Source organism: Theropithecus gelada, chromosome 4 (genome assembly GCF_003255815.1).
Source record: "Theropithecus gelada isolate Dixy chromosome 4, Tgel_1.0, whole genome shotgun sequence".
NCBI lineage: Eukaryota > Metazoa > Chordata > Mammalia > Primates > Cercopithecidae > Theropithecus > Theropithecus gelada.
Window position 1 is genome coordinate 128,601,392 of NC_037671.1, and position 25,684 is coordinate 128,627,075.

Genomic DNA, 25,684 nt, shown 5'->3' on the forward strand with positions numbered 1-25,684 from the left:
AGACAACTCGCAATAATCCTTCCCTCTGGGCAGGCGCAACCAGGAAGGTCTACAGAGGAGAGCACGTAGAGATGTAATTCACAGTTTGTGACTGACCTCACTCCCCTCATGGTGCTTTTTACAAGTGGATTTGGGTTGAAAATAGACTCAAATGTAGCAGTCTCAGTGAAGAGGAAAGGCGTTTAACCTCATAAGCATGTGTAGCTTTCACCACGGTAAAGAGGTCTTCATGGGCTGACCACGCATGGGGGCATCAGGTGAGGGAGGGAGGCCTGAGCTCTTCCCAGGACCATCTGCTGTCCTGGGCTGCACTCTTAGATCACTGCACAACCATCTCTTTCTGCAGAAATGAGTCCTCCGTCCCTATCCTCAAAGATTCTCCAGGCTTTGGGAGCTCTGCTTATAGAGAACGCTTGGAAGAAGTAGGGATATTGCACTTGGAGAAGTAAATACCGAGGGGGAAGGAAAGTTTTCTATAATTTCCCGAAGGCTTGCCATGTGGAAAAGGATTAACCATTGTGCTGTGTAGTTTAGACGAGGGAGGTGAACCAGATGGAAATGTTAGGTGTAAATTTCCTTTCAAAACAGGAGCTGCCTTTCTCTTTGGAAGTACAACAGGTTACCCCATGAAGCAGTGAGGCTGCTTGGACGATACGGAAGAAATAAGTACTGGTCGCGTAGGCTGAGTTAGTGAACTGATTTCACACAAGCACATATTAGGTACCTGATTCTACTAGGTGTGCCAAGCTCTATATAAGAAAAGGAAAGACCAACACAAACATTTTGCCTTCATGGAAGAAATGATTGCATAGTTTGGTAAATTGGATATACTCTTAGACCAAAGGACCCCTATGTGGATCTTCCAACTTTATAATCCTAAGATTCTCTGTAGATGAATGAGTTAAGTGTGCATGGAGGAAGTGCTCAGAGAAACTAGATATATGCATAACAATTCCAAATCTAACATTCAGAAATGTTGGAAGCAGTAGTTCTAATAATTTCTTCAATTAATTTAGGGTAATCTCATGGCTCATATTTAACACATTTAACCATTTCAAAGGAACTTCGAAGTAAATTTCTAAAATGTAAATCACGAACACAAAGTTGTTCAGAATTCCATGGGGAATGAAACTTAATTCCAAAATTAAATGTAAATCTCCGTGAGGAGAAATAACCTTTATATACACCAACTATGAAATAGAAAAACTGAAAGTTTTGTTGCTGCTGTTGTTTGGTAAACAGTGCATTCCCAGAAGTTCATCAGCGTTTGAAAAGAGCATGAGAATTGGTCCTAGAGAACTCACAGGAATATCAAGGAGGGTTATCAAGGAGGGTTTGAATCAGGTTGACTTACAAGGCCTAGGTTCTCATTAGAAGTTGTTTTAAAAGACGATGAGCATAAAATAATTACTTCTATTTTTTAGAAGCCATTTAAATTACAGGTCAAAGACATGGTACAAACATCCCAAAATTTTGCAAACTTCAGGCATCCTCATTCCCTATATGTTTTCATGTGCCTGTGTCTGAATTAAAACGTTGTCTCTTTAATGAACCTTTTATTAGTCTATAATGGTATACATCTTAGAGTTATCTTAGATAAAGCCAAGCTATTTGATTTCTACAAACATGGGGCATGATATTTCATTATTATATTTATTTTTGCATGCTTCATGACATAAATTTACAACATTATCAGAGTCTCTCATATCTGGAGTCTGAAATCTTTTAGGTAGGGATTGTTTCGGAACTATTGGTACTGTTAGAAATGAACCAAAATATGGTAAACAGGCCTATCAGAGAGCCCTAATCTGCTGGCAGAGCCCATATTCCAGCTGTAAATGCTTTAATGCCATTCATTGGCTCATGCTCCTTAAATGTAATACTCTGCATCATTAATTCGGTAGTTTCTTCTCTGAAAGCTATAAATTGAAGATTCCTATTGTTTTAATTTTCTGTAACCTTTGATAACATTTGTGAAAGAACATAGGAAAGAATAAATTGCTATTGGCTGTATGACAAATGCATTCAAGGAATATTTTGTAGAAACTCCTCTTTCTCTTTTGCCTCAAAGCAGTCACTGGAAAGACAGCATGTTTTACGTCCAAAAGTCACTGTTTAGAATGCAAGGCAATCAGCTCAAAGGCTTAGATAGCAGTTTGGTTGTTCCGAAGGGGACCCTGGCCCAGGCTTTCCTTGTCTGTGCCAGAGAGGGGGTTCTCTTTTTTAAATACGATGCTCCCTAAACACCAGTCACATATTCAAGCTGAAAGATTACGCCAGAAAAGGATGGATTTGAAAACCTGTTACCGGTGAATGAATCTGAGTCTTTCACTTATTTGGCCACTCGCCCTGCATTTGGCAATTAGAGGCAAAATGAACCACTTGAAGCAAAGGCACTGATGCAGCTGGTGAGACCGGGAGGCCACGGGCCACTCACAGGTTCACAGAGGGCCAAGCGACGGGTCACCCAACGAGACAGCGCTACAGGTCACACACAACACTTTCAGTTGCCTGGTTATGTTGTTACATAATAATTCATAGAGCATGATATTCTTCTATAATATATACTATTGTATGTGTATAATACTGTATACGTATATAATGTTGTGTAATCATAATGGCTTTCTCATTAATACCCAGTCATGGACAGGTTCTGTGTGAAGGGGCCCTGAACACTTCATCTCTATTTATGCCCACCCTAATGAAAAGTTGTTACGATGGCTATTTTGTGCAGACAGAAAAATTGATGATTAGAGACTTTAAGGGATTTGCCTGAGGTCACAGCTTTTCTGGTTCCAAAATGTTACTGATTAGTCTACATTACCATTCACATCTCAGATTTATCTGTTCTTGTTTTCACTATAGCCTAATTAAACTCTGTGAAAAATACTACTAACACACAAGAGTATACAGCCACTCTCTCTGCTAGAACAAGAATGATCTAGTGGGGCTGGCTCTAAGTTTTCATCGTTCTGATCGTGTAGATGGGGCCTGATTCTACTAGGTGTGCCAAGCTCTATATAAGAAAAGGAAAGACCAACACAAACATTTTGCCTTCATGGAAGTAATGATCGTATAGTTTGGTAAATTGGATATACTCTCAGACCAAAGGACCCCTATGTGGATCTTCCAACTTTATAATCCTAGGATTCTCTGTAGATGAATGAGTTAAGTGTGCATGGAGGAAGTGCTCAGAGAGACTATACGCATGACAATTCCAAATCTAACATTCAGAAATGTCGGAAGCAGTAGTTCTAATAATTTCTTCAATTAATTTAGGGTAATCTCATGGTTCAAATTTAACACATTTAACCATTTCAAAGGAACTTCGAAGTAAATTTCTGAAATGTAAATCACGAACGTAAAGTTGTTCAGAATTGTGACTGTGAGCATGGACTGTTCCTCCCTGCCCTATTGATTTCCAACTGGTCCTTGAAAAGACTGGAAGCCTGGGCTCCTCACATGGGCAACTGCCACAATGTCCAGGTCCGTGGCTCTGCAGCCCCCACTGCTTATTTCAGAGGAAGTTCATGCGACATTAAAACGGGAGACATTGTAAAAACCTCGGGTAGTAGAACTCATTCAATGTTTGCTCTTCGAGCGGATACTGACAGACAGACAGGGCATTGTATTTGAAAGAATATTTTGTCTCATTCTTTTTTGTCACTTGTATCTGGTCTCATTCTAAAAAGAGTTTTGTAGTGGGACTTGAAAGAAATATTTTTGAATCTGAGTTTAACGAGACATTGATTTACATAAAAGAGAAGTACAAAAAAAGAGGAAATACAGAAACGTGCAATTGTGCTCTAATACACTGAAATTTAGGATGAGTTTTTTCTAATGCTACATACTGTCAATTTCTAATGTAATTTTAATTGTAAATAACTATATCTGTTACTAATGACATCTGCTTAAATGAAATAAGTATATATCAATTTTGTGATCTATGTCATAAAGCAGGATTTATTAAAATGTTATTAAAGCTAAATCATTTTTCTAGTGAAAATTCTAATGTAATTGAAAATCCTGAGATAAGCTTTTTTTCTGAAAGAATTGGATCTACGGTAACATAGCTAGCTACTTTAAGGAACAGTTTTGAGTTTTTACAGCTAGAAAGCTACAATTTTGTAGCAGGACCCTTTGAAAATACAGCAAACTGCAGGCTGGCATTGTTGTGACAGGTTTCTAAGATAAGTAGAAAATGAAGCTGAAGATAATATTTTTCCCTTCAAATGTCAGAAAAATGTTAAGCAGAAAAATAATTTAAATGTAGAATTCCTGATGCATGCATTTAGAAAGACTCCAAAAGAATTAGCTGTTTGGAACCAATTAAGGACTATAGTATGAACTTTAAATTTCCCACATTGATAAAATCTTACTAGGGATTTATTCTTAAAGTCAATCATTTTCTTTGTTAAGTATATGAACACCTGTGAGTTAAAGATTTAAAGAAAAACTATAATGAGAAAGCAGTAGAAACCAATTGTTTTGTTTAATAGTCTAGACGGCCCAACAAGATTTATCTCTTTGTGGCAGCAATATTTATCCATCTTTATAGATTTCCTTGAGGATAAAGAAAGATTCTAATTGTCCTTTGAACATGACCGATTTTCTACTTTTATACAGGGATATGGAATGATGCTTAGATATAAGTTCTAGCTTTTATTGTGTGATCAACAAAAGCATTAAAGCATGTTGCAGTAGCTACCTATTCCTAGATACTCAGGCAAGAAAAGGGAAATGTGTTCAGGCTCATCTTCTATGATCATCAAGTACAGAAACAAATGTTCGCATGGGAGAAAAGCTACAAGAGGCAACTTTACAACAATTAAATGGAAATAGTAATAGTACATGCATCACAGGTTTGCATGAGGATTACTGAGGAAGTATTGGTGAATCACACCCTTCAAAAATGTTAACCAAGACTTTTTGGGTGGCTGTTCCCTGATGCTTCCATCTCTTTAATGATGCTACCATCTCTATCAGAACATCTTTATCTCTATCTCCCTCAAGTTACTAGAATCTAAATATAAGGTGTGCAGTTAGAGTTTCTTTTATGGACCTTAGTTGAACAAGGTGCACATCTGGAGTCTCCCATAACTTCATGGATATTTGCTGCTACTATATGGTAAAAGTATGAACTGTGAATGAAGACTATTTAAGTATTTTCCAAAAGTAGGAATGTTGTTACTAAAACATTAAGTTTTGACAATAAGAGACTCAATTATTAAAACCCAGTTATTACTTTGCTTAAAGACTAACCATCTCGCCTGAATGCCACCTTACCCACAGCTCTTCAGACAATTTGAGCAGAATACCATTGTAAGCACTCCCTTACAGGCATTTGTAAGCTCCTGCAACTCCAGTTTGAAGTCCTTTTTCTAAATATGTATAGCATAAAACATACAAGCCGGTTCTACTATTGAAAGAGAGCTAAAAGCTTTTTGAGAATTCCATGATTTCCTGAATAGTCTATGCCTGGAGCAGACGTAATAGCAATTGAGTAATAATATAAAAAATAGTGATTCCAAACACAAGTATGTTTGTGGCAGGAGCTGCCGTAAACTTAGATTCTTGTTTGATTTTTTTCTTGAATGTACAAGGAGCAGATCATGTTGCAAAAGTTTCATTCAGTGCTCCATTAAATTACTAACTTATTGATACCACTGTTAGGAAATAAGTTCAATGTTGACTTATACCATGCATGTGAGAAGCATGGAACTTCAAAATTAGCAACAACAAAGAAAATTAGGAAATCATACTCTTAATGAAGAGATGTACATCCGCTGCCTGCCAAGGGTCACCAAAAACTTGCTAATATCTTTGTTAGGGTAAAATAGAACCATCTGAATTCATCTGTGTTTTCCAAAGCTTATAGAATCATACAAAAAATAAATGAATCATCAAAACCATTTACCAGGTTTTAATAATAGTGCTTAAAAATTCATCTTAAACCAATGGAAAAAAACGGACTGAAATTGTAACAGGAAGTATGTAAAGGTGGAATCACTATCAAGAAAAAGAACAAACTCAAAACCTACTAATGTATTCAAAAGACCATTAAAAAAAACTTAACAATGTAATTATTGGAAGTTTATAGAACGGCTTCAGCGCTTCTGTACTGAGTAAGGAAGCTGTACGTGAGGAGTAATAAATGAAATTGTTAATTTTACTGTTTCCCTAGGGAGTAGCTGGAGAAGGGGTGGGAATATGCTATTTAGATCTCCAAATGGATTGTAGTTTATATGCAATAATAAATCCTAAATGTGTTGCTAAGTAACTCTACTACAAACTACTCCCTTTTTCTTTGGCTTAAAAGACATTTTGACTCGTGGGCTCACTCACCATTCATATTCTTAAAGATGTTCAGGACGGGGAGGATTTGACGGTAATAAGGCACCAAGGCCTTGCCCACCATCTCAGCTGACACAACCAGATGCTGGAGGACCTTGAGAGTGACACAGATGACCTGTCGGTTTCGGAGATTCAAGGCATCTATACGGTGAAAGAAGGACCAAGCAGAAAAGATTTTAATAGAAAGCTTCAATTCTACAAGGTTAAGGCAAAGTTGTCTTGTGGTTGCATTTAATTAAACTGCACTCTACTGGGGACCAATGAGACTTTATTATTACAACTTTGGATGACACATTGCAACCCTGATGTTTTAAATGGAATCTTGTCTGATTACTGTTTATTCTCCCACCTGCACTGATTTCTCACCAGCCCTAGGAATGCAGTTCATTTTCCCCTCGTAGAAGAGGCCCGGGCCCTGAGTTGGATAAGTAGTATGAAAGACAAAAAATCACTTAGTGTCGCTGGAGTTAAAGGAACTTATGCGGGTTGACAACGGATACATTTTCATGCAACAATCTCTTTCATGCAACAATCCACACCATTCTTAAAACCATTAACGTGGAACAAACATTTATTTGGGAAGGAGGGTTGGGCATGGTGTTCAAAACTATAGGCTGGTTACAAACACTGAGAATGTTCTTGGTAGAAGAACATAAAGTGACTATATTTAGGGCCTCAAGAAAGTAGGAAAGAAAAGCAAAACGTTTTGAAGTTCAGTTAGAAGGAATCAACACATAAGCTACAAGAGACCACAGGCATATGACAGTTTTAAAGAAACAGTTCTGAGTGCAAAGTAACAAGCTGTACTACAGAGACAGAGCAAGAGATGCCACCAGGTAGGGTCTGAAAGGCACCATTTGCCCCAGTGGAAAGTACAGGGGGTCAGGAATTAGGATGCTGATAACTGGCTGTGTGAGCTTGGCCAACTTCCTGGCACTTTCTTGGCCCCAGTTTCTTCAATCATGGGAGCCTGTTATGCACTTTCTGAGATGGCTAAAAGTACCATGGTTTAAGTAGAAGAGCCAGATAAAACATCTATTATAGAAGGTCAAAAGTGCAATTAATAAAATGTGATGGCTCTGATGACTCCAAGAAGAAGTCAAGGGCTCTTATTTGTAAGATGTTCTACCTTCTAATGAAAAAGATTGACTATGACCTTAAAGCAGATGCCACTGGGAAGGGACAAAAGGACCCAGGCTATAAAAAGAAATGATGCTTTGGTCAATACATCTCTGAGGCAGTCCTGACATTGTTCTTGAACTCCAGCTCACATTTCCATCAGCCTGGATCTTGCCAGCACCTCAAATTCAGTTTGCTCCGAAGACTAAATTTCCTCCCTGAACTTTCTTTTCTTCCCTGTGTTCCTCATATTTAGTAAAGATAAACCTTGTTCCCAGTCACTCCAGGTCAAAGCCTGTTTCTCCTCCTTTGTATTCCTCATGTTACCAAATCATCTGGTTTTCCTTTTGCAGTATCTCTTGAATTTGTGTCTCCCTCTCCATCTTCACCAACACTCCTCTGGTCCTGGTCTCCATCCTCACCTCCTTTCCTCCAGTGCCAGTCTCCATCCTCATCTCCTCTCCTCCAGTGCCAGTCTCCATCCTCACTGCCTCTCCTCTGGTCTCACTCTCTATCCTCATCTCCTCTCCTCTGGTCTCACTCTCCATCCTCACCTCCTCTCCTCCAGTGCCAGTCTCTATCCTCACCTTCTCTGCTTCAGTTCTAGTCTCCATCCTCACCTCCTCTCCCCTGGTCCTTGTCTCCATCCTCACCTCCTCTCCTCTGGTCCTGGTCTTCATCTTCACCACCTCTCCTCTGGTCCTGGTCTCCAACCTCACCTCATCTCCTTTGGTCCTGGTCTCCATCCTTACCTCCTCTCCTCTGGTCCTGGTTTCCATCTTCACCTTCTCTCTTTTGATCCTGGTCTTTATTCTTATCTTCTCTCCTCCAGTCCCAGAATCCATTTTCATCATTTCTCTTCAGGTCCCTGTTTCCATCCTCACCTCCTCTTCTCTGGTCCTGGTCTCCATCCTCACCTTCTCTCCTCCAGTCCTGGTCTCCAGCCTCACCTCCTCTCCCCAGGTCCTGATCTCCAACCTCACCTCCTCTCCCTTGGTCCCAGTCTCCATCCTCCCCTTCTCTCTCTGGTCTCACTCTCCATCCTCACCTTCTCTCCTCTAGGTCTCCATTCTTATTGCCATTCCTCTGGTTCTGATCCTTGGGACTCCTTCACTGGAGCACTGGCCTGATCTTGTACAGATCTCTTTTCTTTCTGTCTTTCTCCACTTCCCCAACCTGTCTTTCAAGGTACTACTGGGTTAACCTCCCTCGAGCATATCTGATCATCTCACCACCTGCTAAAAGAGCTCAGAGCCTCCTACCCCCTTCCATTGGCTGCAGAAGTTGTGAGGTGCTCTGAAGTGTTTTTATACCACAGCCCCTAGTTTGTTGTTGAAAGGGATGAATCAGACCCCACTTTATTTTTTAAAATTTTCTCGTGATTCCAGAGGAAATAGCTGCAAAACCGCTAAATGATACCTTATTTTCCAAGACTTATAACTGAGGATTTGGTTTAGTTCAAACTTATCCTAAGTGTTTCCTTTATGCCTGGCTAGTTTGAACTAAACCGAATCCTCTGTTAAAAGTCCTAGAATATAAGGTATCATTTAGCGGTTTCACAGCCATTTCCTCTGGAATCACTTGGAAGTTTTTTAAAAAAATGTGGTCAGATTCATCCCCCCTAGCAACGAACTAGGGTTTGTGGCATGAAAACACTTCAGAGCCCCCTACAACTTCTGGTCCAGTCCAGACTCTGTTCTTGTTTAGTTGGAAAGTAAACACAAATGTAATGAAAAGAGATGGCTCAGCCTTCACTCAGGGAACCAACCTAAATATAACCACAGAACTCAGCAGCACGATGGCTCATTACAGCAGCAGTTAGACACACTGCAGGACAAAACATATCTGCTGAAAAACAACTAAAATTAGAATGCTATCGTTTAGCCTAAGAGCTGGAGTCATGAGATATTCAAGAACAAGGTTTCAGATCACCACGAGAAGGTGAGGAGGAGGAAGGCACGCAGCGTGTTGCACGGTCAGCAGTAGAGACTATCTGGTCTTATCCAATCTAAAAGCTGTTTTGCCTTTTTAGAATGTCAGGGGTTAGTGAGCCTTACTTACTGACAAGCTCAGGTTACCAGGAGAACTGGGAGGGCAGAAATGTTCTGAGGATTGGGGGCAGTTGACATTCTTTCAAAAAGTCTACCAACGATGCTCAACAGGTTTAGGCTTCAGGACTGCACACATCTGTGCGTGATTCACAGCACCTGTAGCTAACATGCAGTGAGCACCAACATGTGCCAGGAATTAAACCGAGCACTTCACCTATATTAACTCACTTAGGCTTCCCTCACCAAATGTCTATTGAGAGTGCATGTATTACATACCCATCACTGTTTTAGGAACTGGAAAGATGGAAACGAATGAGGTAAGCACAGTACCAACCTCTTGGGGTTTACAAAATAGTATGGAAGAAGATATTAAACAAGAATGACAAATGTGACAATTACACATAAGAAGGACAGGGTGTTTAAGCAGACAGTCAAGTCCCTCGCCTAGTCTAGGGTTAAGGGAAGGCTCCCAGATGCAGGAACAAACCCCAGGGCTGAGGAGATGTCATTTACAGGAAGAGTTTCCAGGAGAGGAAGCAGCACGCTAGAGACTAGCTTCCCAGGAAGGAGTTCTTTTGCTGCAGGGGCTGCTCCAGCTTGGATGCATGAGATTCCCCTGGGGGATTGAAGACCTGAGATAGTAGAAAGATACCCTGACTGGATGTGTCACTGGGTGTGTGTCTTTCTTGGGATCGTTTGGAAGTGCTGGGAAGGAGTATGGAGGTGCATACGAAAGGAGGGTGAGGCTGTAGTGACGTTTCCCAAGCTCAAGAATCCCTGGGTCCCACCTTGCCTTATCAACCAAACAGAATCAGATGTTTGAGATCCTGGGTTTCTTTCTTTCCTCTTTATTCATCCCTCCCTCCCACCCCACTCCTTAAAAAGGACTCAGAGCCACATCTAGCTAAGAAGGATTAGACACAGAACAGAACCACATGGGTGTGTTGTTTGCATTTTTGTATATATTAAAAGAAATGTATGACTGAGCACATACAGTCCTCACTCCATTTCGTGGGTTTTGTTTTTGTGTTTTCAAGAAAGCTGTTCTGTTGACACTATGAAGTCATAAGTAGGAGAGCCTCTGGAAGGTAACAAAGCAATAACTACCTGAATGTGGTAATTGCCAAAAAGGTTTTGGTGACCGTTGTGGTCACTAGATGCTGGCTTATCCCAGTGTTGTTCTTTCAGTGTGTGCCCGCCAAAGGTTGCAATAAAACAGCGTGGGTATGCTGATCTACTGCTAATGTGAGAGAAGAATTTTGCCCTGTAGAATATACTGGTATCAAGGAGTAAATTTATATATATATACACGCACACGCACATGTATGTATATATGAGATATATGAGTAACACTAACATTAAATTTTTATTAGGTTTATGTCTGCATCTATGCCTAATTGATCCTTTGGGTATGCATTAATAATCTCTCTCACAATGGATAATGATATTAACTATTAGGAAATAGATTAGATATTAGCTATCAGGAAACTCTGACTGAATTAACATGGCTGTGATAAACGTTATTGGATTGACAATGACCAAGAAGTAAAATGCCTGAACTGTTACGTGTAATGGCATCTAAAATGGAGCTCTAAGTCCTCCTAAATGGACAGGTAATGGCTCTAAAACTTCTGCAGTGGCTGTGAAACAAAGCCAGGATATGCACTATTTAAAAGCCTCTTAACTTCATCCAACAGGGATTTCTTACACTACTCACTTTCTCTTCAGTTCCTCTATTTCTCTTCTTCATTCTCAGAGAATTAAGATACACCATGCAGTCGGAAGTCTTTTTGTTCTTACTGTCACAGTGGAATTAAAGTAAAAAGATTTTTTTTTTGGAAACAAAGTTCTTTTCCTTTGAAAAAGTATGCTAACAGGTATAAAGAGAATATGATTTTGTAGCTTGAAAGAGAAGAGATGTGTTTATTCTTGTGTTGATGGGCCTGAAAGCTATTGTCAAGACGTAAGTGAGGACTTTGAACTCAAGATTTAAGGTTTTGAAAAGGTTCTAACGTGAAGAGTCTACTGACATTATAGATCAACAAATGGAACCTTTCTATTCAGAAAATTGGATTTCTATTGTACTGCCCACTGGCTTTAAGTATAATAAACAAGATAGAGGCTTCAGATATCGAGAAATTGCTGAAGAATAAGGAAAAAATAATTTAAAGTCAATGGTGGTAAAAGTTATTTATTTTAAATGGGTATATGCTACATGTATAATTTTCTCAGGCATAAAATCCACTATTTTATGATTTTTTGGCAAAGTGAGGACTTTTTCTACTATTAGATATCACTTGCTACTGTGGTATCAGGAAAAAAGGAAACATTTCTGCTGCTTCTTTTAAAACCAGAAACACCCAACAAAAGGCAAAAGCAAACAAAATTCTAAAAAATATTTTTGACATATGCTTTAAATGTTAATAGCCTTAATATACAAATGGCTGTCACAACCCAATAGAGGATTGAATCTTCCAATAAAAAAATGGGCAAGGCACATAAACAGACAATGCACAAATTAATACATAAAAATGAACATTTACTATTCTAGAATGTTCAACTTGTGAAACCCAGAAAATTTGAGACAAGTCTCAGTGAATTTAGGAAGTTTATTTTGCCAAGGCTGAGGACGCGCCCGTGACACAGCCTCAGGACGTCCTGACGACATGTGCCAAGGTAGTCGGGACACAGCTTGGTTTTATACATTTTAGGGAGACATGAGACATCAATCAATATATGTAAGAAGCACATTGGTTCGGTCTGGAAACGTGGGACAACTGAAAGCAAAAGCAGGAAGACTGGAAGCGGAAGCGGGGAGGGAGCTTCCAGGTCACAGAGAGGTGAGACACAAAGTTTCAGGTTAGCCTTTCTGGAGGAGGCAAATCCGATCTGCATCTATCTCAGTGAGCAGAGGGGTGACTTTGATAGAATGGGAGGCAGGTTTGCCCTAGGCGGTTTCCAGCTCGACTTTTCCTGAGTGATTTTGGGGGCCCAAGATATTTTTCCTTTCACAAACTTGATTGGTAATTTAACAAAACACTACTCTATAATTTTTAAGATCATGTTAACACAAAGTTGTTGAAACTTTAACACTGTAAGTGTGGAAACAGGTTTGAGGAAAGAGGTGCCCTCATAGACACCATGTTGTAAACGATTCCAGCCTTTCTACAGAGCAGTTTGGTAATAAACCTAAAAGCCATACAAATGCATACAACGGCTAACCCAGCAGTTTCACTTCCGGGTTGTTAGTCCAAGGATTTAGGCAAATGTGCCCAAAGCATTGTAGGAAAGAATGCTAAGTCCAGTATTATCGATAATCAGAAACAATCTAAATGTTCCAAGAACAATGAATTGTTTAAGTAAACTATAGTATATCCGCACAAAGAAAAATTATAAAATTATTAGTCATCCGATAGAAAAAATAGCTTCAAATAGGAAAATGTTTAAGATACACGCGAGTAAAGAAGAAGATTATAAAGCATATTTGCACTCTGACCTCATTTTATAAAATACAATGTAAACCGAATAAATACTAGAAACTTGTGTACTGAGATGCTAACAGAAGGAAATATCTTTTTCACAGGCATATGTAGGCACAAGATTTTGTTCCACTAAAAGATAAGCACTTTTAAAAACTGCTTTCTAAAAAATTATCAATATACTCTGCATACTTTTCTTTTGTTATTACATATTATTCTTCATGATTGTAACTTTGTGTTTTAATATATCAGAATTCAATCCCTTTCTCATTGTTCTTTCTCAATATTCTCCTGATTATTTTTAACCCTTTATGTTTTGAGACAAACTTTAAGATAATTAGGTGAAATTGAAAATGTGCTTGGCCCTTTGGTAAAATTAGAGAATAATTTGGCAGACAATTGCCATCTTTACTACTGAATCTTTCCATTAGGAACATGATATCTCTTCAATTTTCTTGTCTTTAAGTTCCCTGGAAATGTTTTACAATATTTTTTCACATAGATCCTGTATAATTTTGTTAGATATACTCAAAGAAATTCTGTATTTTGTTGTTATTTGTGTAAAATTATTTAATCCCAACATTCTTTCTAAAGGTTATTGATAATATACACATAAAAGTATATGACTTTTGTATACTTACTTTGTTAATGGGCTTATTTAATTCCCTTACTGGATCTAATTGTTTTTGAGTGAATTAAATTGGATTTTATATGTAATGATATTACCAAAAATACTGTTAAATTTGTGTTTGCTTTCTAATATTTATCTCTCCTTTTTTGGTCACGTGACAGAGGCTAGAATTTCTAAAAGAAAATATAGGATTATAGTGCTGAGAGCAGGCATGTTAGTTTTTTCTTACCATTCTTATGTATTTTAGAATCTTATTTATTTAGTGGGTAAAATATATATAACACAAAATATGGCATTTACTCCCCCTACTTTTTTTTTCTGAGACAGGGTTTACTCTGTCACCCTACCTGGAGTGCAGTGGTGTGATCACAGCTCACTGTAGCCTAATTCACCTGAGCTTAAGTGATCCTGTCACCTCAGCCTCCTGAGCAGCTGGAACTACAGGCACGCACCACCATGCCTGGCTAATTTTTTTATATTTGTAGAGATGGAGTCTCATTATGTTGCCCAAGCTAGTCTCGAACTTCTGGGTTCAAGTGATCTGCCCTCGTTGGCCTTCCAAAGTGTTGGGATTTACAGGCATGAGCCTCCATGCTTTGTAACCTTTTTTAAGTGTACAATTTAGTGGCATTAATTACATTTACAATGTTGTGCAAGTCTCACCATTATCTTTTTCCAAAAATTTGTCATCACCCACAACACTGTAGCCATTAAGCAAAGACTCCCCATGCCCCTGCTCTCGTCCCTGATAATCTACTTTTCGTCTTTATGAATTTGTCTATTATAGCATCTTATAGAATTTTATTATTTTTTCTGAAGTTAAAATATTTAATATTTGATGTTTTGGGCCCATTATAGCGTTAGTTGAATTAGGTTACAATGGATATAAATTTTGCTAGTTCAGGAGTGCTAACCATATAATTTTCTATTTTATAGAGTAGAATGAATTCAAAATATATTTTCAAACCAAATTTAGATTTCAAAATGGTAGAAATTTTTCTCCTTCCATAACAGAGCTCAATTGCTATATAAGTAAATATGACACAGCCTGATTTATCATATTCCTAGGCAATTAAAGTATGATTGATTTAGATCAGCTATTATGGACATGCAGTAAGCCTATAATAAGGATTACATTTTTTTTCTTTAATTCATTGTTTTCAAGTTTCACCTACTTGAAGTAAATGTCATACAAAAAATATTGATTTTTCTCTCAACACATACGGAATATGTAAAATATATAAATACCATAGCATGCCATTTAAGTATCTTTATGCAAAACTCAGATTTTCCATCAAAGTTTTGCCATTACAAGTAGCTGACTCTTTTTCAATTTTTCAATAGACCAACATATATTCTTTCATGACTGTGGAATATAATTTAGTATTTGGTGAGAGTGTTTGGCCATTCTGTCCGTGACATACTTTGTTTTAAATGTAGATACATGATTAATGCTATTTGTTTGAGTAAATGAAAGTATTCAGTTACCAAAATGCCTAGCATGATCTATTTGACACTCCCCATATTCCAGACACAGAGAATGAAACCTGAAGCATCATGTCATCCAACATACTCCTTTTTAGCCTTGTTGCCCAGGTTGGACCTGCACTCGCTTACACACGTATGAGCACGTCTCACAGCAACTGAGAGTAAACCCATCAGCACCGTGGCACTGTCAGAGGAGGGGTAGGTTCGTGTCTTTGGAGCACCTTGCTCCTCTGTACCTAAATTGCTATCTCAGTTCATCTGCAAAGATTGGGGTGAAAACTGAAAGGGTGACCAAAGGAAGGAGTTAGCACCATTTTCAGAGTAAAAACCAAGACAATGCTGCATTATGTACCACTACTTCTAAGAATGACTGCTACGTCTCTTCTGGTTGAGAAAAGGCGTCTACATTTCCACAGGGTTCAGACAGTAGAAGTAGTGGAGTATAAAGGAAGATACAGTGTGCACAGGCTCTTCACAAAAGAAGACAAGAGATGTGCACAAAATACAAGATGGGCAAACAGACCAATTTCCAAGAAGGAGTTTGAAAACTACACACTGCTAAACCTGACCTCAATAACTGGTGTGATTCTAGGACTGATTATTTAAGCAGGTGATTCGGGAGCTCCTAGGAAAACAGTAGTTGTTACCAGGAGTCAGAGTGAGCTCTCTGGAATAAGGCCAGCCAAGCTAACCTCACGTATTCTAATACGCTTCCTCATAAAGGAGATCATAAATAAACTGTATCAGCAAAGCATCTGGCAAGGCCTCTATGGTTTTCCTTGTAGGGAAGATACAGGAATGGTTGAAAAATTAGGCTTTTTCTTTCTTTTTTTTTTGTTTTAAACTCTGTGAACAATTGTATCCAAGTAATATGCACTAATGATTTGCTACCAGCCTGTATAGCCCTGAGTGGGATACCTCATGTATCTATATTTGGCTGAGTCCAGTTTCCATCTAAAGTTTTTACTGTAACTTGGATAAATGTTATAGAATTCAAATATATCAATTTTTTTGATGACCCTAATTTAGAAGTCTGCAGAAATATGACCATGAAGGAAAACCAAGGATATAAAAATAATGTATTCTTATTGCCACCTTGATTTGGCACCATGCTAAATGTTCTATTTGTATAATCTCATTACTCCTTACGATGTCCCTAGGCAATCAGTTTTCTAATGCCCTGGGACAGTTAAAAGAGTTAGGTGGCCTGAGCCCACACAGCTGGTTAGTAGCAAGCTGGGATCCGGTCTGCACTCAGCATGCTTAGGCTCCTCACCCTCCCAGCATACCCATAGGCATGGGATACTGGTGTACAGCAGACTTGGTGTGTGCTGGCGAGAAATGTTCAAACATGTACAGCAAACATAGAATCTAGCATGGACTTTGAGTAGGCAGTTGAGACACCTGCTGTGTCCTGTGCTTTGGTGGCTTAAGGAATAAGCCACTACTAATAGTGATGGAGTGGGGTTCCATGGCACCTTCTAAAGAGCAAGGGTGCCCTACAGTAGTGCTATTTCTGACTACAGCTCAGCCCCCACATGGAAGAAGTGAAGATTCTCAGTCTGAGGCTCTAGCCCGGGTGACTAAAATGTGTTGCCATAATTTAGGCAGAGAATGATGATGATAATGATAACGATGACAATGATAATATTTATAACCTTATGTATTAGCTCATTTAATCACTGAAATAGCCCAATAAATTGGATGTCATTATCCGCCCCCGACTTTTTGTTTTGAGACAAAGTTTCACTCTTGTTGCCCAGACTGGAGCGCAGTGGCTCGATCTCAGCTCACTGCAACCTCTGCCTCCCAGGTTCAAGCGATTGTCCTGCCTCAGTCTCCTGAGTAGCTGGGATTACAGGCACCCGCCACTATGCCTGGCTAATTTTTGTACATTTTTAGTAGAGACAGGGTTTCACCATGTTGATCAGGCTGGTTTCGAACTTCTGACCTCAGGCGATCCACTCGCCTCGGCCTCCCAAAGTGCTGGGATTACAGGCGTGAGCCACCGCACCCGGCTGTATTGCCCCAATGTTATAAGTTAGGCCTCTGAGTCTCCAGGTAGTTAACTTGTATGATAGCAGTTATGCAGGAGAGTCGGAATTTTGATTAGGTAGTCTGACTTCAGAGCTTTTGCCCCTCAACATCACATTACGCTAGAAGAGTGATAGAATTGGTTTGTTCATTTATTTATTTGAGAGTGGAAAAGGGACAGTAAATGCATTTAGCCGGTTCTCTCTTTTAACGTACTGTGCCTTGCTGGCAGGGACAGCTAAGCTGTCCATTCCCTCCATCTCTGCTGCCTCCTTCCTCATTCCCCTGTTCATACAGGGCGAGGCCTGATGTTGATTCCTTCCTCTGGCGAGTGACCAGGCGAACTTTACTGTCTAAGACAATTTGAAACCACTTTCTTTCTGTATCTGGTGGCCAAAAAAATCCTAAGTCAGACACCTCTTTTCAATATGTTTTAAACAGATTAGACTTGTTTTTCCAAAACTAAAAAACATTACTTTTAAAATAATTATGATCACATTCAGAATAAGTTACTTGGAAAATGTCAAAATAAGTAAAATTTTCAGATCATGAGTAAAGGGTAATGCATTGCAAGTGTACTTGCTCCTTTCTTAGTAAATAGAAGTCTCAGAGTAATTTTTGTATTGTGATACGGATTCTCATATTTCATTCTTACTTGGTGGTGTTGTTCCCCACTGGGTGTTCCTTAACAGAGTATTTTGCTTGGTAAAATGTTCTCGCTCAGGTTTCTTCCACTGTGTCTGTGCACGCCTGCCCTTTACTGCCAGATGACCTCACCTTGTTAGAGCTCTCCTAATGAAGCCACCGTGTTATGGTCCGTCGATTTGTAAATCAGTGATATTTCCATAATTCTTTGCAACCAGGGTCACCTCTCCTCCCAGTAGGCCATTTCACAAAAGTATGTTGCTGCTCATAATAGAATCACATGAGGGAATGTAGATGAATCAACAGAAACGTACTCTCACCACTTAAATAATTCTTCTGATAAATGGAAAGCACTATATCATTATACCCTTCATTTGTTGTTTCATATGAGAGAGTCTTACGTGACAGTTTTTATAGAATATATAGTACAGTGGCAGGCCCAAATGGCCACTTCATGCTTTTGATTACGGCACCTATACAGATTTCAGTATAGACAGCAGTTATGTACCTTATTATATTAATCTTGCAAATATTTTGATGCATCTCTTGTGTACTAGCCAGGACATTAGATGCTGTGGGGATATATTACTTTCTAACATTATGTTCTAAGTGACACAAGAGAGGAGCTATAAAGTTATGTTGGGGAGGGAAGGCAGACTGGAGATAGGATGGGAGTTGAGGGTAGGGAGTAGAGAGGAGAATCAGAAGCGGCGTTACAGAACAATTCATATTGGAGCTGGGCTTTGAAGGTCACTTAATGTTTAGGCATCTGGGGATGTGAGAATGGGCATTCTGAAAAGTGAGCAAAGACACAGAATTAGAAAAGTGCAAGGCAAGTTCTACCACACAGTCAGTTTGGCTAGAGCACAGGGTGTATGAAGGGAAATAATAAGAAATAAAGTCAAAAACATAATTTTCAGCCAGATAGTGGGAATCCTTGAAAGTCATGCCAAAGAATTTCAAGTAGGCCAACTATGGAGGGGAGTCTGCCCTTGAAATTTGGAAGTGCACCTGATAAGGTTTGTGAGTTGAAAGCTTTTTCCCTAAGAGCTAAGGTGTGTGGCCTGGGGCAGCAGAAAGCAGGTAAACTGACTTGGAGAGAGAGTTCTGGGCTGGAAGAGCAGGTAGAAAATTGGAAGAGGGGATCTTGGATGGGAGGGCCTTGCAGAGGGTGTAAGCAGGTAAGCTCTGCCTTAGCTGACCTCTAAGAATTACACACATGGGGAGAGTCCCAGTCATCCCAGATGGTGAGCAAAAGCTGGAAGATGAAAAAACTGAAAATGAAAGAACTTCAGCTGTTGTCCACCACAGGGGAGACAAGGTTTGCAGTCTGTGTCCGATTAATTGTCTGCCAGAATTAGAATCAACACTCTTCAGAGGAACATAACAGAATCCAGGGGCTCTAAAATGTATTCATAATGCCCTTACAGGATTGCACATTGTGGCCCTGTTAAGGTTGGGTGGGCCCTAGACTATGTCTGGCCAATGAATAGTGAGTAGAAGTGATATGTGCCCCTTCCAGGGTGGACCTTCTGAGCTCTTGTTTCCTGTGGTACTGAACCAGTAACAACTATCAGGCTGGGTCCCTAAGCAATGACAATGAACAGAACTTTGCTGCTAACCTGCAACAGACAGGTTGCACAGGTCAGAAATCTATATTTTTAATGTTTTAAGTAATTTATTGTTTTAAGTCCCTAAGATTTTTGGGATTGGGTGTTATTGAAATGTAACCTAGTTTATTCTGATTGATAAAATTCACTGTGTCAGATTAAGGGAATTCCTTTCTATTCTCAGTTTGTTTTAAAAACATGAATGAATGTTAAATGTTATCAAATGCTTTTTTCACCATTTATTAATCATTTTTTAATTCATTAATGTTGTAAGTTCGCTTGATTGATTTTTCTAGTGTTAAGCCAGTCTTATACTCCTGAAATAAAACCAACTTTGTCATGAGGTATTATCATTTTTTATGTATTGATGGATTCTATTTGTTAGTTATATTGTTTAACAAATTTTCATTGATGTTCGTGAGTGAGATTGTGCTGGAAGTTTCCTTTCTTATAATATCCATGAATATTGGTATCAAGGTTATGCTAGCTTTATGAAATAAGTTGAAGTAGTGTGTATTCTCCGGTTTTATTGTCTGGAAAAATTTGTACAAAATGATAATTATTTTTTTCTGTAGCCATTTGGTACAACTAACCAGTGAAGAAGCTATGAGAGCCTTGAGTTATTGTTGTGTGGGGGATTTTAATTACTGACTTAATTTCTTCATTTGTTATATTAGTGTTTGTATTTTAACTTATTTTCTATTTTTCGGTGTCAGTTTTGGTAAGTTATATTTTCCACCTTGATCATTTCATGAAACATTCAAAGTTTTAGGGATAAGTTGTTCTTAATATCCCATCATGATGTTTTCAATGTCTGTAGGATTTGTGTGACATTTCCTTTTTTTATTTCTGATATTGGTTATTTCTGTCTTCTCTCATTTTAAATTTATTTATATATATACTTTTTGAGACAGGGTCTCACTCTGTGACCCAGGTTGGAGTGCAGTGCCCAATCATAGCTCACTGTAACACTGAACTCCTGGGCTCATGCGATCCTCCCACTTCAGCCTCCCACTGTAGTAGCTGGGACTACAGGCAGCATCACCACATCTGGCTAATTCATTTTTTTATTCTAAGTTTGCCAAATATTTATCAATGTTATTAGTAATTTCAAGGAACCAATCAACATTTGGTTTTTGGTTCCTTTAATTGTATGGTTGTTTTCTGTATGTATTTTAATTTATTTTTGCTTTTATTTTTTGTAGGTACATAGTAGGTGCATATATTTATGGGTTACAATATGTATTTTGTTATAGACCTGCAATGTGTAATAATCACATCAGGGTAAATGAGGTATTCATCACTTCCAGCATTTATTCTTTGCATTACTAATAATCCACTTATGCTCTTTTAGTTATTTAGAAATGAATGATTAAATCGTTTTCAACTATAGTCACCCTGTTTTGCTAGCAAATACTAGGCCGTACTATTTCTAACCATTCTTTGTACCTTCTAACCATCCCCACTTACTCCCCTCGCATCTGGTAACCATCCTTTTACTCTCTATCTCCATGAGTTAAATTGTTTTAATTTTAAGCACCCCAAAATAAGTAGGAACATGTGAAGTTTGTCTTTTTGCACCTGGCTTATTTCACTTTACATAATGACCTCCAGTTCCATCTATGTTGTTGCAAATGACAGGATCTCATTCTTTTTTATGACTAAGTAGCCCTCCATTGTGTATATGCACCATATTTTTCTTACCCATTCATCTGTTGATGGATACATAGGTTGCTTCCAAGTCCTCGTTATTGTGAATAGTGCTGCAATAAACATGGGAGTGCAGATATTTATTTGATATACTGATTTCCTTTCTTTTGAGTATATACCTAGGAGCAGGCTTGCTGGATTACATGGTAGCTCTCTTCTAGTTTTTTTGAGGAACCTCCAAATTGTCTTCCATAGTGGTTGTACTAATGTACATTCTCACCAACAGCATATGAGGGTTGCCTTTACCTCACCAACATTTGTTATTGCCCCTGTTTTGAATAAAAGCCATTTCAACTGCGATAAGATATCTCATTGTAGTTTTGATTTGCATTTATCTAATGATCAGTTATGTTGAGCACCTTTCCATATGCCTATTCGCCATTTGTATGTCTTCTTTTGAGAAATGTCTAGTCAGATCTTTTGCTTATTTTAAAATTGGATTATTAGATTTTTTTCGTATACAGTTGTTTGCGCTCCTTATATATTCTAGCTGTTAATCCCTTGTCGGATGGATAGTGTGCAATTATTTTCTCCCATTCTGTGGGATGTCTCTTCACTTTGTTGATTGTTTCCTTTGCTGTGTAAAAGGTTTATCACTTGATGTGATCCCATTTGTCCATTTTTGCTTTGGTTGCCTGTGCTTGTAGGGTATTGTTCAAGAAGTTTTTGCCCAGACCAATGTTCTGGAGATTTTCCCCAATGTTTTCTTGTAGTAGTTTCATAGTTTGAGGTCTTAGATTTAAGTTTTTAATCTATTTTGATTTGATTTTTGTATATAGTGAGAAATGGGGGTCTAGTTTCACTCTTGTGCATATGGATATTCAGGTTTCCCAGTATAATTTATTGAAGAGATTTTCTTTTCCTAGTGTATGTTCTTGGCACCTTTGTAAAAAATAAGTTCACTGTAGATGTATGGACTTATTTCTGGCTTCTCTCTTCTCTATTCTATTCCACTGGTCTGTGCTTCTGTTTTTTATGCCATACAGCATGCTGTGTGGTTACTGTAGCACAATTTGAAGTCAGATAATGTGATTCCTCCAGTTTTATTCTTTTTGCTTAGGATAGCTTTGGCAGTTCTGCGTCTTTTGTGGTTCCATATAAAATTTAAAAATTTTTTTCTATTTCTGTGAAGAATGTCATCAGCATTTTTATAGAGATTGCATTGAATCTGTAGATTGCTTTGGCTAGTATGGACATTTTAACAACATCGATTTTTCCAATTCATGAACATAAAATATCTTTCCATTTTTTGGTGTCCTCTTCAATTTCTTGCATCAATGTTTTTAGTTTTTATTGTAGAGATCTTTCATTTCTTTGGTTAAGTTAATTCTTAGGTACTTAGTTTTATCTGTGGCTATTGTAAATGGGACTTCTTTGTAAAAGTTTTCAGTTTGTTCACTGTTGGCATATAGAAATGCTAATGTTTGTTTGTTGATTTCGTATCCTGCTACTTTGCTGAATTTGTTTATTAGGTCTAGTAGTTTTTTGGTGGAGTCTAGGTTTTTCAAAATATAAGATGATATCATCTGCAAACAAGGATAATTTGACTTCTTCTTTTCCCATTTGGATCCCCTTTATCTCTTTCTCTTGTCTGATTGCCCTAGTTAAGACTTCCAGTACTACATTAAATAACAGTGGTGAAAGTGCGTACTCTGTCTTGTTTCTGATCTTAGGACGAAAGGCTTTCAGTTTTTCTCCATTCAGTGTGATACTAGCTGTGAGTCTGTCATACATGGCTTTTATTATGTTGAGGTATATTCCTTTGATAGCCAGTTTTTTGAGGGGTTTTCATCATGAAGGGATGTTAAACATTTGTTTTTATTTTTCAGCACAAATTGAAAGGATCATATGCTTTTTGTCCTTCATTCATATGTTGATGATGTTGACATGTTGTATAACATTGATTGCTTTGCATATATTGTAACATCCTTGCATCCCTGGGATGAATCTCACTTGGTCATTTGGAATGATCTTTTTAATGTGTTGTTGAATTCAGTTAGCTAGTATTTTGCTGAGGATTTTCCATCAATATTTGTTAGTGATATTAGCCTGTGTTTTCTTTCTTTCTTTTTTTTTTTTTTTAGTGTGTCTTTGTCTAGTTTTGGTATCAGGATAATACTGTCCTTGTAGAATGAGCTTGGAAGTATTCTCTTCTCCTCTATCTTTTTGGGAATAGTTTGAATAGGATTGGTATTCTTCTTTAAATGTCTAGTAGAATTCAAGAGTGAAGCCATTGAGTCCTGGGATTTTCTTTGCTAGGAGACTTTTTATTATGCTTTGTCTATGTTACTTGTTATTGGTCTATTTGGGTTTTGGATTTCTTTATGGCTCAACCTAGGTAGGTTTTTATGTGTTTACGAATTTATCAATTTCTTCTAGGTTTTCCAATTTATTGGCATATAGTTGCTTATAGTACCCACTAATGATCCTTTTGAATTTCAGAGGTATCAGTTGTAATGTTTCCTTTTTTATCTCTGATTTTATTTATTTGGGTCTTTCTTTTTTTCTAACTTAGATTTGGTCTTTATTATTTCTTTTCTCCTATTAATTTTGGGTTTGGTTTACCCTTACTTTTCTAGTTCTTTAAGATGCATTGTTAGGTTATTTAATTGAAGCTTTTCTTCTTTGATGTAGCCACTTACAGCTATACATTTCCCTCTTAGTCATGTTTTTGCTGTATCTCATAGGTTCTGGTATGTTGTGTATCCATTATCATTTGTTTCAAGAAAATGTTCAATTTCCTTCTTAATTTCTTTAGTGATCCATAGGTCATTCAGGAGCATATTGTTTAATTTCCATGCATTTGTATAATTTCCAAAGTTCCTCTTATTGATTTCTAGTTTTAGTCCGTTGTAGTTCAAGAAGATGCTTGATATTATTTGAATTGTTTTGAATGTTTTAAGAGTTGTTTTGTGACCTAACATATGGTCTATCCTTGAGAATGATTCATATGCTGAGGAAAAGGATGTATACTCTGAAGCCATTGGATGAAATGCTCTGTAAATATCTACTAGATTCAGTTGGTCTATAGTGCAGATTAAGTCAATGTTTCTTTGTTAATTTTCTGTCTGGAAGATCTGTCCAATGCAGAAAGTGGGGTGTTGAAGTGTCCATATTGTACTGTAGTCTGTCTCTCTCTTTAGCTCTAATAATATTTGCTTTACATATCTGGGTGCTCCAGTCTTGGATGCTTAAATATTTACAATTGTTATATCCTCTTGCTGAATTGACCCCTTTATCATTATATAGTTACCTTCTTTGTCTCTTCTTACAGTTTATAACTTGAAATCTATTTTGTCCGATATAGGTATAGCAACTTCTGCTCTTTTATGGTTTCCATTGGCATGGAATACCTTTTTCTGTTTCTTTATTTTCAGACTACGTGTGTCTTCATAGGTGAAGTGTGTTTTCTGTAGGCAACAGATCATTGGGTCTTGTGGGGTTTTTTTGTTTGTTTGTTTTTTAATCCATCCAGCCACTCTGTGTCCTTTTTTTTTTTTTTTTTTTTTTTCTGAGACAGAGTCTTCACTCTGTTGCCCAGGCTAGAATGCAGTGGCATGATTTCGGCTCATTGCAAGCTCTACCTCCTGGGTTCATGCCATTCTCCTGCCTCAGCCTCCCAAGTAGTTGGGACTACAGGCACCCACGACCACGCCTGGCTAATTTTTTTGTTGAAGTATTCCCTCCATCATTTCTTGTAGTACAGGTCTGGTGTTGATGAAATCCCTCAGCTTCTGTTTTTCTGGGAAAGTCTTTATTTCTCACTCATGTTTGAAGGATAATTTTGCTAGATATATTCCAGGTTAAAAGTTTTTTCCTTCAACACTGTAAGTATGTTATGGCTTGTAAGATTTCTACTGAATAATCTACCGCCAGATGTATTAGGGCTCCATTGAATGTTATTTGTTTATTTTCTCTTGCTGCTTTTAGGATCCTTTCTTTATCCTTAACCTTTGGGAGTTAAATTATTAAATGTCTTGAGGTAGTCTTCTTTGGCTTAAATCTGATTGGTGTTTTATAACCTTCTTGTACTTGGATATTAATATCTTTCTCTAGATTTGGGGAGTTCTCCGTTATTATCCCTTTGCATAATTCTACCCCATCTCTTTCTCTACCTTCTTTTTAAGGCCAATAACTCTTAGATTTTCTCCTTTGGGGCTATTTTCTAGATCCTGTAAGTGTGCTTCATTATTTTACATTCTCTTTTCTTTTGTCTCTTCTGACTATGTATTTTCCAGTATCTTGTCTTCAAGCTCACCAATTCTTTCTTCAACATGATCAATTCTGATATTAAAAGATTCTGATGCATTCTTCAGTATGTCATTGCATTTTTCAACTCCAAAATTTCTGCTTGGTTCTTTTTATTTTGATCTCTTTGTTAAATTTATCTAATAGAATCCTAAATTTCTTCTCCGTGTCATCTTGAATATCTTTGAATTTCCTCAACACAGCTATTTTGAATTCCTTGTCTGAAAAATCAGATATCTCTATTTCTGCAGGATTGGTACCTGGTATCTAACCTAGGGTTTTTTTTTTTTTTTTTTTTTTTTTTTTTTTTTTTTT

General features: G+C 37.8%; 1 protein-coding gene across 2 annotated transcripts in view; it reads right to left on the reverse strand.

The window, feature by feature from the left end:
- Positions 1–25,684, reverse strand: part of PACRG (parkin coregulated) — a 582,537-nt gene that overhangs the window by 221,954 nt on the left and 334,899 nt on the right. For both annotated transcript variants that reach the window (XM_025382548.1, XM_025382547.1), the window contains exon 4: positions 6,346–6,495. In XM_025382548.1, the coding sequence (XP_025238333.1) occupies positions 6,346–6,495 (150 nt within the window). The remainder of the gene's footprint in view (positions 1–6,345; positions 6,496–25,684) is intronic.